Source organism: Gopherus evgoodei, chromosome 3, assembly GCF_007399415.2.
Source record: "Gopherus evgoodei ecotype Sinaloan lineage chromosome 3, rGopEvg1_v1.p, whole genome shotgun sequence".
NCBI classification, from domain to species: domain Eukaryota; kingdom Metazoa; phylum Chordata; order Testudines; family Testudinidae; genus Gopherus; species Gopherus evgoodei.
In genome coordinates, this window is record NC_044324.1 from 159,491,931 (window position 1) to 159,504,669 (window position 12,739).

The 12,739-nt window shown below is 46.1% G+C and overlaps 1 protein-coding gene across 2 annotated transcripts in view; it reads right to left on the reverse strand.

The window, feature by feature from the left end:
* The window catches only part of ZNF318 (zinc finger protein 318), a 38,728-nt gene extending 25,989 nt beyond the window's left edge, over positions 1 to 12,739 (reverse strand). The window contains exons 1-2 of one of the 2 annotated variants that reach the window (XM_030557143.1): positions 11,234 to 12,739; positions 520 to 671 (exon numbers count right to left, since the gene is read on the reverse strand). In XM_030557143.1, coding sequence (XP_030413003.1) covers positions 520 to 671; positions 11,234 to 11,365 — 284 coding nt within the window. In that variant the 5' untranslated portion in view covers positions 11,366 to 12,739. Of the gene's footprint in view, positions 1 to 519; positions 672 to 7,943; positions 8,561 to 11,233 lie in introns of those variants that run through there. The other variant, XM_030557142.1, reaches the window with a different exon arrangement.

The window sequence follows — 12,739 nt, forward strand, 5'->3', positions numbered from 1 at the left end:
TCCCTTCCTTTGGGCTACTACTGTTGAGGTATTTGCATGAAAACAGTATGTTTCAGTACCTCCTCTGGACCTGCTGCTTAACCCCTCACCTGAAGACACAACTGGCTGCAGTAACACTATGAGGGACACAGACTCTATAGAGTCTTTTCCATCTCTGACTGCTGTGTTCCTATGTCAAAGCGGGTAACAATTTCAGTGGGGAGAAGAGGATTCAAGCTTTGAGTATTAGTTCTTTATTTCCTCTGCCCAGTTTCACCTGCTTTTCTGTAATAAGACACTTTAAACTATAGATGTCTATCTACATTTATACCTTGCTCCTCACAGTAGTATCTGTCACACTCAGGAAACCTCTTAACTAAGTGTACTTGTCTCCAAGTCCCATTAGTGGGACTTCTGGAATCCTAGCACTTCACTGAATTTTTGTCCTGTGTTAGACACTCTCCTTCTCAATGTCCTAGCAACAAAGCATGGCCTCTTGCCCAATTCTCACTATATGGGACAGTCTGCAGAGAACCATACCTGTCCATGTCACTGAGGTTATCAACTGGCGAGCCCAGTCGATCAGGCAGCCTCCTTCGCTCTGGTGTGTCAATGCAATACCGGTCATTACCAACAGTGATCCGCAAACTCTGCTCCAATGAAGACTCGGAACGGAGGCTCGGAGAACGTCTCTGCAATTGAAGAGAGAATGAAAGCCCAGCACAGGACTGTCCCCTTAACCACAAGACAGGCATCTAAGTCTATCCACCTCATCATATTAGACTTGGGGGCGGGGATCGTAAGAAATAAATAAATCATACTTCTTCTCCATTTATATAAAATTGCTATGCAACTTAAAAAAAGAAAGGGACTGAATGTAGTTCCTTCTTACCCTACATGCAACTAATAAGCACTCTGTATTTACACTAGCTCCACAGGAATTTTTAAACTTGAAAATATCTTTGAAAAACTGCACTTCTGGAGGTAGAACAATAGAGAGGAAAAAGAAGTTGTTCAAGAAATCCCAAAGTTGCTGTTGTGCTCCCCTTTTTGTTGGGGACAGCCAACTGCATGAATTGCGTACCTGGCAGTGCCAAGGAATTTTTGTGCACCTATAGCCAATATATTTACTGGGCAGGTCGTCTTGGCATAACGAGAGCCTGGGTCAATGACAGTGACAAAATCCATTACCAAAACTGGAAAGTGTTCCAAAAGGGGCTCTGCTACTTGATTCAGTAGTAAATGAATGCACTACATCAGTATTTCTCAACCAGGGGTACACATTCCCCTGGAGGTACATCAGCTCATCTAGATATTCGCCTAGCTTTACAGCAGACTACATAAAAAGCACTAGTGAAGTCCATACAAACTTAAAATTTCATACAGACAATGACCTGTTTATACTGCTCTATATACTATATCAGTGTTTCTCAACCTCGGAGTGGGAACCCCCGAGGGGAGGTGTCAAAGGATGGGTTTAAGGAGTCACAAGTGTTGGGCCAGCATTAGTGGGAAGCAAGCAGTGGCCCCGCAAAGCTAAGAGACATGCTGAAGCCCAAGCCCCACTGTCCATGGCTCAAACTGAAGCCCGAGCTCTGCTGCCCAGGGCTATCAGACACAAACACTGTACCCGTTCTGTATCATTTTGTAAGAAACAATACTATTTCCATCTCCACAACAAGCCACCTATTATTTTGATGGAGCCTTGAAGACCACATTCCAAACAAAGCCCTGGATTGCAATCACTATTTTATTTGAAGAGCGAGCAGGAAGATCTTCCAAAACCCATCAAAAAATTGAATGGCTGAAGGATTGCTACTGAAAGGCACAACCATCTTCCTAACCCCATGGCTGAGCAGCCCCTGCACTAGGGTTTCTCAGCAGAAATTTCCACATGTTGCTAGTGCAGCTCTACCAGAGCAGTACCAATGTAAACCTTAGTGAAAACAAAGCTTCTTTATCTACTGGCATTTTCAACACCTTCCTTGTTGTCTAACCCTACTTAGAGCAGGTGTAAACACCACAGTGTTAAAAGTGCCAATGGCCACAACTGCCTCATGTACTTTAGCATTCCCCACATTGTTACCACTAGGACAGTTGTGCTAGAGTTTAAAAAATAAATAAATCAAAATCTCAGTGTGTTTAAGTAGGCACAGTCTGAGTGAGTTATCTTTGTAGACTTCCCCCTAGAATACTAAATACCCAAGAACTTAATTAACACAGAGTTAAGGCTGCCCAGTGAGGCATTCCAGAAAATGGAGAGTGATGACTAAACTTAAACATCAGAAAATCAGGACATAAAAACGTTAAGGAATATGCCACCCGCACAACACTACCTTAACTCTGACCCTGAGAGCTGGTAACACCCACTGGGAATGGTTCAGAAGGTGAGATGCCACAATAAGCAGATACGAGGAAGTTCTAAGAGAATATGCCACTGTTTCTGTTATGCAGCACACATTTGAATTCCAGCATTTATGCATGCACTCCAACTGCCTTCACTGCATTAAGTGTAGCTGTACTGAATGATGGAGGGATTTGTTGGAGCAGTGTAGCAGAGCTGTTACTGTGATACAATGAGAGGTGACTATATACTTGGAAGGATGAAACATCTGATTTCAGCAATGAGTTTTGTAGGGTGTCAGTAAACACGTACAAGGACATCTTCTACGTATGGGGATTCTCAATGGTCTGGTAGCATAGGCGATAGTGGTCTCCAAGGCTTAATGAACAGTAAGTGAAGGCAATGTCTGAGGAATCCTCAGGGCAAGGGTGATGGGGGACAACATTTAGCAAGCGGGGAGGGAGAGGGGGTGTATGGAACAGACTTAGCCCTGGTCTACACAGGGGGTGGGGAGATCGAGTCGAGATACGCAACTTCAGCTACAAGAATAGCATGGCTGAAGCTGACGTATCTTAGGCCATGTCTACATCTAAAATTTTGCAGCGCTGGTTGTTACAGCTGTATTAGTACAGCTGTATAGGGCCAGCGCTGCAGAGTGGCCACACTTACAGCAACCAGCGCTGCAAGTGGTGTTAGATGTGGCCACACTGCAGCGCTGTTGGGCGGCTTCAAGGGGGGTTCCGGGAACGCGAGAGCAAACCGGGAAAGGAGACCAGCTTCGCCGCGGTTTGCTCTCGCGTTCCCGGAGCCACCCAGCAAACCGCAGGAAGGAGACCTGCTTGCTCGGGGTTACGGGAACGAGAGAGCAAACCGGGAAAGGAGACCAGCTTCGCCGCGGTTTGCTCTCGCGTTCCCGGAGCCACCCAGCAAACCGCAGGGAAGGAGACCTGCTTGCTCGGGGTTCCGGGACCGAGAGAGCAAACCGGGAAAGGAGACCAGCTTAGCCGCGGTTTGCTCTCGCATTCCCGGAGCCACCCAGCAAACCGCAGGGAAGGAGACCTGCTTGCTCGGGGTTCCGGGAACGAGAGAGCAAACCGGGAAAGGAGACCAGCTTGATTACCAGAGGCTTCCTCCTTCCACGGAGGTCAAGAAAAGCGCTGGTAAGTGTCTACATTGGATTACCAGCGCTGGATCACCAGCGCTGGATCCTCTACACCCGAGACAAAACGGGAGTACGGCCAGCGCTGCAAACAGGGAGTTGCAGCGCTGGTGATGCCCTGCAGATGTGTACACCTTCAAAGTTGCAGCGCTGTAACTCCCTCACCAGCGCTGCAACTTTCTGATGTAGACAAGCCCTTAGATTGACTTACCTCGCACCCTCACAGCACAGGGTTGACTGCAGCCACTCCCCCATTGACTCCACTTCCGCCTCTTGGCAGTGGCGGAGTTCTGGAGTCAACGGCAGAGCAATCAGGGATCGATTTATCGCATCTACACTAGACATGATAAATCAATCCCCAATAGATCGATCACTACCCGCCCTTAGTGTCTCAGTGCAGGCCTGGTGAAGTTAGCTCCCGTTTGCTATACCTGGCCTAAACCCGAGTTTCTCAGCACCCCATGTACTACAGCTCATCTCTCCCCCTCCATTGCCCCAGGCTCCTTAGCAATGATTCCTCCAGCCACAGAATGCACTGGCTTGCACGTTAGTCCCTTCACTGCCCCAGCATCTTGTTTTGGTCTCCCTTCTCTCTGTCTGTCCACAATAGCTTGGTCGTCCCTCCTCAGCCTTCCTCCCCACAGAAAAGAAAGGGTCAGCATGGGACCTGCAGTTTGAGGAGCTGTGAAGAGGATGCAAGAAGAGTGCAGGGACAAGCATGGAGTCAGTTGGGACAGACATGAGGGACATTGATGTAGGGGGTTTTGGGGAAACAGAGAAGTAGCCTAACATTCCCCATTGCACAGCTCAGAAATCCTGCCTTCTATCCCATTTTTCAATATACTGTTCCAACACCCCCAGTCTCTCACTGCTGCAACTTCCTATATTCCATTCAACTGCATAAGAGACTCTCAGATTGCTCCAACACAGCTCCAACACCTCCAACAGTCTATTACACCTATTGCTCCGATTATTCTCACATCCCCCAATGCTTTGAGACTCATCTCCCACCCGCCAACTATATCACATAAAGCCCTCTCACTCCAGCTCCTTTTCACTCCATGCCCCTGGTAAGCCTGAAGAGCTTGTAGGGAGGTGGTGGGCTGTCAGGAATGCTGGACACAGAAAGGGGCAGGAAACTGGAGATGCAGTTTCCCACATCTGGTCCGAATGTATGGGGAAGGAGCTCTACAAAGCCATCTGCAGCATGGGAATCTTAGGCTATGTCTACTCTACAGACCTTGCAGCGGCACAGCTGCGCTGCTGTAAGGTCTCCTGTGTAGCTGCTCTATACTGATAGGAGAGAGCAATCCTGTCAGGATCATCAAACCACCCTGAGTGGCGGTAGCTATGTCAGTGGGAGAGCATCTCCCAACAACAAAGGACTGTCCACACCGGTGCTTTTGTTGGTGAAACTTATGTCCGTCAGGAGTGTGTTTTTTCACATCCCTAACCAACAAAAGTTTTACCAAAAAAGTGCTAGCGTAGACATAGCCTTAGAGAAGTGTAAAGCAGCATATTCATTTGAATAAGTACAACCACTGGAGATGAATACAGCCTGAAACAATAACTCTGAAATTTGTGACCTGCTTCATTCAACTCAGCAGGTGTTCTCATTGCCTGTCTTCCTCAACCTTTAGGCTCACAGAGGGGAGAGGGGCTCAGATCCACCCCCCCGAGGGGAAGGCCCCCAGATCCCAGCTCACATGAGGGCGGGAAGAGGGGTTTACACCCCAAAGGGGAAGGGCCCCCTGATCTTGGATTACACATGGGGGAGTGTAAGGGGGGGAGACAGGAAGAATTGCTCACACTGCTCCACTATCCTAATCCAATTCCACTTGCCACTCATCCCAGTGCTCCCTCTCAGCCTCCCCATCCCCTCTCCCTTCGCCATTTATTCCCCTTCCCATAAACCAGCCTCTCCTCATTGCAGCCACAAGCCCCTCACCCATCCTCACATCTTCCTCCTAACACCCCCCTCTCAATCTCTACATTCCCACACTGCTCCAACAACCTCCTCACATTCCCCCTCAATGCTATAATCCCCCCTTATTTCCTTGGTCTGCACCAACAGGTTATAAGGATCTGAAAACTTTATGAACAGCTCATGTTAGGGGGGCTCTGTATTAGGAAAAAGCCTTGACCAAATGACCCAGTGACTATACCCTTCCTCTGATCACACTCAAAGTTCTATTGTTCAGAAAGCATGATCACGTTATCCTGTCTTTCATCTTTTCTCTGTCTGATCAATGCTAATTTTCTTGAGAACACTCCTAAATTTAAATGAGGCATGCGTGTGAATTTTAGAGCACTTTGAAAAAATATCACTCTTAAACCAGAAGTTTGGGTCTCAGGCAAAACTTCCAAAATGATCCCCTGCAGAATGCAGGCAGAGAGCAAGGAATGTGCACAATTCTATGAAAACTATCAAGGGTAGGGCTCAAACTCAGCGCACAGGTGTAGCTCTGGGTCAACCACCACAGCATCTTGTCTTAAGCCACTCAGTTACTGTGGCAATAGCTTGCCTAGAAACCCTCTTACTCCAATAGAACCCTAGTCTAGCTGCAAAAGCACATTTCAGTTCCTTTGGTTTTGCAGTTTGCCAATCTCTAGATCCAAAAATCTAAGGTCAATACCTTTTTTCAGTATTGTTTCTCCAAAGGGGCAGTGGGTGCTATGAGAAATGCTGAGTGACTGAGATCAGTTGGTAGGTGAAGGCTATACCTCATGAATCCCTTAATGACCCCCAAATTGGAGCATTAACACTACCCAGCACTCTCATGACACATAGCAAGTGCAAAGACAAACTGAGTAAGCATGTGGATTTTAAAGCACTCAGAACAACAAAAGCAATTATTAACGTGACTAGCAGAGCTGGCACTAGGCTACAATCATTTGGGAATCTCTTCTGCAAGTATGTTTTATTAACTAAGTGCTTGTCTACACAAGAAAATCTGGAGTAAGGTAGGGCATGAATTTAAAATGGATTAAGTATTCTTGATTAACTACATGTTTGGATGCTCTTGTTTTGGAATAACAATGCTTTTTTCCAAATTATCTTAATCCACTGGACTGCTGTCAAATCCAGTGGATAAAGTTAATATGGAAAAAGGCACTTATTCTCCAATAAGGGCATCCACACATGGAGTTAATCAGGAATAACTATTCTAAAATAATTCTTCATGTTGAGAAACTCTTAGACAATTCAACACAAAACCTCTTTCTTACTGCAACGAATATTCACGGATAATCTAGTATTTACTATATAGAATACTCCTTATAGAGTCACAGTACCGAACAGTAAAGATATTCACATCTGAAATAGAATTTTAAAAACAGGGTTTTACATGCACAAATCTGAATATTTTGCTTAGGCTGAGATGAGAAGTTTTAAAAATATATTAAACAACTGTCAGAGAATGAATCTGATGAACCTGTAACTGGCTCTCTATATCAACAGGAAGAATTTAACTTAATGTTTATTAGACATTTGATTTAGAAAGGTCTCTGAATTCTGCACATATCAATTATCTATAAGCACAAGATTCTGTTAAATGGTCAAACTAATCCCATTAGTTAAATATTCTATTTTACTCGTAGGAGCCTTTGCTTAGTTAAAGCATCACTTAATCTTTGATTCTTAGCTGAAATGGCTAAGGTTTCTGGCCTGCTATAACTCTGAAGAGGAACAAAAGCCTGAAGGGACTAAATCAAAGTGGCATTACTTGGGATGAGGACAAATGATGAAAGCAGAAATCATTAGACACTAGAAATGAAAGACCTCTAGTAAATAACACCAACTGCTTTTCATTTGTAGCTCTCAAAAGTAGGTAAGAATGATTATCCTTACTCTGCATACTGATGGAGTACCTGAGGCTCAAGGAAATTACGTGATTTGCCAATGGTAACACTATGGGTCAGTGGCAGAATCTGAAACAAGAGCCAGTTCTCTACACCCATTCCAATGTCCCAACTCACTGACTTGACCATCCTGTCCACTTCCCTAAAAACACAGGATTGATCCCCATGGTATATTTTCTTACACTCCGGCAGTCAGGAAAAATATTGTTCTGTGGAAAGAGGTGTCAGACTCTGAACGGATTATTTCATGGAAGAATCAGAAAGACTTCAGGGGAGCAGGACAATCAGTATTACTGAGGGGAAATCAAACTGGTTCATTTGGGAGAACTCAGATGAGGGACATGGGGCATTCCGGAGTAGTTTCCTGGCTGCGGCTGTCCCTGCACGGTGGGACAAGTTAGAAACATACAGGACGGGGTGTCCTTACGCCAATAGGAGGGAAGGGTGCAGTGGTGTGATGGCCAGGGAGCGGGGACAAGCACATAACGTGAGGCCGACAGCACAGACTGCCCGATCCGCAGGGCAATCGCCCCGCCTGGGGAGGGAGCGGAGCGGGTAATTACCCGGGGCCTGGCCGAGGGTGTCCTGGGGGGTAATTACCCGGCTACTGCTGCTGTCTCCATGCTCGCCCCCGCGTCGGCCCCGGCTCCTCCCGGGCCCCGCTCCCCCGGGCGGGGAGGGCAGCCTCTTGCTGCGGTGCGGGGACGGGGAGCGGCGAGAGGCTGCGCGGTGGCCGGACGGGGAGCGGTGGCGGCGGGACGGGGGAGGCGGCGAAGCTGAGGAGGGGGGGCGGCCGCGGCCTGGGCCCGGCCCGGACCCCGAGGTACCCGAGCGGGAGCTGCGGGACCCCGACGAGCTGCTCTCCTTGGAGCGGTGGGAAGAAGGCGGCGGGCCGGAGCGGCCGCTGCTCGAGCGGTACATGGCGGCGGCGGTGCGGGGGCCGGGCGGGCGGGCGGCCTCGCAGTTCAGTTTCCCGGCGCTGTCCTCCTCCTCTGCCCGCCTGGGCCCCTTGCGTGCGCGTTCCCGACACCGCCGCCGTCACGCGGAGAGAGGGGGCGCGCTCAGACACCCAAACAAAATGGCGCCGGCAGAGCCCTGCTCACATGACCTCATGCAGGCGGGAGCCGCCGGAACGTCTCCCTGTTCTGGGGGTGACCCCAGCTTGTAGCGCCCGCCTCCTGCCGAGGACAGCGCCTCTTCCCCCCGACTCCTCCGGGACTGGCGGCATCCTGCCCTGCAGCCCCGCGCGCGGGAGCTGCAACCCCACGTGCGCGGCAGCGGCTGCCAGCCGGCCGGGGCAGCGGGCCCTTGGAGCGAAATCGGGAAGAGCGGGGTGAGGCCTGTAGCTGCGCAGAAGCAGAACTGCCCCTCCTCGAACACCGCCCGGCCGGGGAGCTCCCGTGCAGAGAGGCGACCGCTGGCTCCCCTAACAAGGACCAGTCGAGAGGAGGTGGCTGGCTCTGTCTCCCCCTTTCGTGCTACAGGAACGGAGGCACGGGCCACCAACCGGGGAGGCAGCAAATGTAGACGTGCTGGAAGCAAATATGTTGATACACATGTAATTAACCCATGGAATGCCGGGCCCAAAAATAGTGTTTTGGCCAAAAGATTAACGGGATTCAAACAAAGCTAGTTGGGGATTGGGAATGCTTCCCGGCCGCTACCTTAGAGAGTTTTGTAAAACTTTGGAAAGCATATCAAGTCTCCTGTCTCAAAGTGTAAGCCAATCACTATACAGCCGAGTCAGGAAGAAACTCCCTTTATGAGGAGATTATTCCATATGTGTCCAGGCTTTTTTGCAGCTTCTTTAGAAGCATGTGGTAAAAACTGATCACTCTGAGACATGAGGGACTGCTGTCGTGATCTAATGTGACAAATAATATTTTCCTGTGTCAAAGCAGACAATGTTGCAGTGGAAATCCCCACTTTCTAAATCAATGCCCTTCTTTGTTGATTACTAGTTGAGATATTTGTAGAGCCCTGTGTGGATACAAAATTTGTATTCACATCTGCTCTGCAGACATGATCTGCAGATTTGCAGGGCTGTAGGTATTTACAAACGCAGCTCAAATTTTGCCCACTTCTGGGATTGCATGCCCCAGAGCACACTTGAATCAGACAACAGTAGCTGTAGAAAGGTTTTCAGGCTTATTGGTCCCCTAACACCGTAACAAGGTACATGTGCAGAGGGGGTAAACTGAGTCTTAATAGCAAGCTACATCCAACTGCTGCACCTTTAAACTGTTTCAGAATGAGTGCACTGCTATACTAATTCAGGAAATACGCTTAAATGTGTAAACCATCAAAGAATGCCCAACACACAGCAGCCTGAATAATCATGTGAATTTATTTCTGTTACCCTTCTCCACCCTACCCACTTCTCAAAGTTTATTACCATTCACTTCTTGTGACTTTTCTTTGATTAAATTGCATGTATTTGTACAGTGCCCAGCATAACGGGACTCTGATCCTAACTGAGATTAAGTATGCAACACAATAGAACTAATTAATAATGAGGAAAATGACCAGGTAAATCATTTCTAACTAATTATTTCTGTAGAGCTCAGAATCTTTCAAACTCAGCAATGCACCGAGTACTGCTCTGTGACAATACTATGTAACCACTACAGCACTTAACATATGCAACCAGGACAATGTAACAGGTACAAATATACTTTGTTTATTAATTTTAATTAAAAACATTTTCATGTCTAGTATCAGAGGGGTAGCCGTGTTAGTCTGGATCTGTAAAAGTAGCAAAGAATCCTGTGGCACCTTATAAACTAACAGACGTTTTGAAGCATGAGCTTTCATGGGTGAATACCCACTTTGTCGGATGCAACCGACCAAAGCTCATGCTCCAAAACGTCTGTTAGTCTATAAGGTGCCACAGGATTCTTTGCTACGTTTTCATGTCTGAAAATCAAGGAAAGATGCGAGCCACAAACTTCAAAAACACAAAAACAAACTCCAGTGATGGAAAAAAATTTCCTTTTTTGGTTTCCAGCTGTCTGAATATTTGTTCCATCACCCTGCTTTCCTCAGACCATCCCCGAATCTTTGGTTTAAAAAAGACAAATTTGTTTCCTTTTTCCTGTAGTCATTTTACCCTTAAGATAGTCACATTAAAGCAACCAATATAAAAAATCTAGGAAAGCCTTCTCTCTCAGGCTTTTAAATAACATTCATTACTGCCGCATATAAATGCTGCACAGAAACCCAGAACACCAAAATGTTTTCTCTCTCTGTTCCTCTAGACAGAAGAGCGGGTCCTGGTGATTTCCTATATTATAGTAAGTGGCATCTGGAAGCAGAAGCTATCCAGGTGCCATTGCTATTATGTTTTTGTTTAGTGTGTATACAATGCCTTGCATAATAGTGACCTGATCCATGGGCTCCTCAACATAATGATAATAAAAATAATAAATAATATGTTAAAAAAATACAAATGAAAAATAAAAATAAAGATAAAAATCTCTTTCTCTGTTCAGGTGACAGAACTGCTCAAAGGCAAATAAAAAGGATGCAGGTACTAGAGATTACATGGGTCTGAAACAGTCTAGAGTAAAAAAACTCATCTTAAAGAAGCATTACAATCTAATGTTATAGTGTCCTATTATCCTACGGGGCAGCTCTTTACATTTTCAGTTAAGAAACTCAGACTGTACTGCACTATATTTCCATCTCTAGAACACACACAACTGACCCTTTTTCCAAAGGAGCTGAACACCCTTTAACTTCAATGGGATTTGTGGGTGCTCAGCAGTTCTAAAAATAAGACCATAAGGGTCCAGTCCTTTCGGGTGCAGAGCAAAATGTGGATGTTCAGCACTTCACAGGATAAGGCCCTAATTTGTCATATGACTGAAATACTCAACCAAGTTCCTTACCTGCTTTGCAGAGGTTTTTGAACAAGTCCCATCATTGATGCTCCAGGCTTTCACAGGACAAAGGGGCTGCCACTCAGTCTTCTGTACTAGTAGTTGGGACTTGAAACTGTCCTTTGGAACCCTGAGGCTCATTTTGGGCTGAGGAACTTCTAACTAACTGATGCTTGAAGAAAGAGATTTTAACCAATCAAATGCAGATTAAAGTGTTTGGAAATAAGGAGTCTTTTCACTCTCATTTCTCCCAGCCAGTAGCCAGATGCCCAGGGCTGGATACAAGAAGCCTCGAACAAAGAAACAGAAGGGAGAAAGTGGCAGAAGAAAGCACTTTTAGGAAAGAGGAGGGGAGAGAGTAACATGAAAGGGAATTAGCTAACAGAAGTTAGAGAGAATTTAAAAAGTAAATAAGAACAGGCATCAGGAATAGGGTTTGGCTGAGAAGCTTTAAGTGACAAGCATAAAGACTAGGAAACATATAAAATCTTTATTTTTAAATTTGTTTTACCTTCATGAGTCTGAGAAAAGACAAGAGTCCAGCACACAGCAGGCCCCAGTATCTCTAATCCCTGGAATAATAAGAACAAATGTGATTTCTTTTCTTTCTTCCTAGGCAGAGTTGCATGTTTGCAGCTGTGTGTGCATTCACCCATATGAGGTGTGTTGGAAGTTATCCCCTGTCTCCAGAATTTGGCATTATTTTTTTCCATGGAGAGCAGAGAGAAATGTATATTCTGTATCTTCAGATCCAGAAGTAAACAGGTCAAGAAAATATTCTAGACTGAGACAGTGAGGGAATGTTCAAGCCTCCCCCAATTGTGACATCACAGAATTCTAGGACAGTTCAACTGATAGTAAAGCCTCAGCTGGGAGAACAAAACTGCAGCCAAATAGTTATTTTAAGAGTATTTGTGGATGATAGTGAAAACGCTGATATTTCTGGGTTTGAGCCTTATCTGGGTCTGCCTCCTCCTGTTCGAATTCAATACCTACCTGTCACCTCCCAGTGCACATGCCCTGCTGTGAGCACTATGTAATCAGTCCAAAAATAAATTCTCAACAAAAATAGGAGAAGCGTCATCATTTGGGACATTTTAATCTTGATTGGTCGAAGCCCTGGAGAATAGACGGTTGGGAACAATCTTGCGCTAAGCCCTGTGGGGGAGAAACTAGTCCTAAATTTTTCTCCATTTCTAGTATTAGGATTCTATGATAAATGTAGGGTGCGTTATTTATAAATGGTGTGCATGTTTTTTTATAGGTGAATATTGCATAAGCCCCTGCTCCAAGTTGCTCAGAGCCTAAATCAGACAGAAACATAACAGAAAATTAAAACAAGCCATGATATTACCAGATGGAAAAAAAGCATTGTAATGAGACCCTGCTCCCACTTAAGTCGATGTGAGTTTTGCCATTGACTTCAGAGGGTACAGACTTGGGACACCAAGACATTCAGATCAGTTATGTTGGACTCTGGTGGTTTTTTTGGTTCTTTTCCTGGTTTGCTTTGTT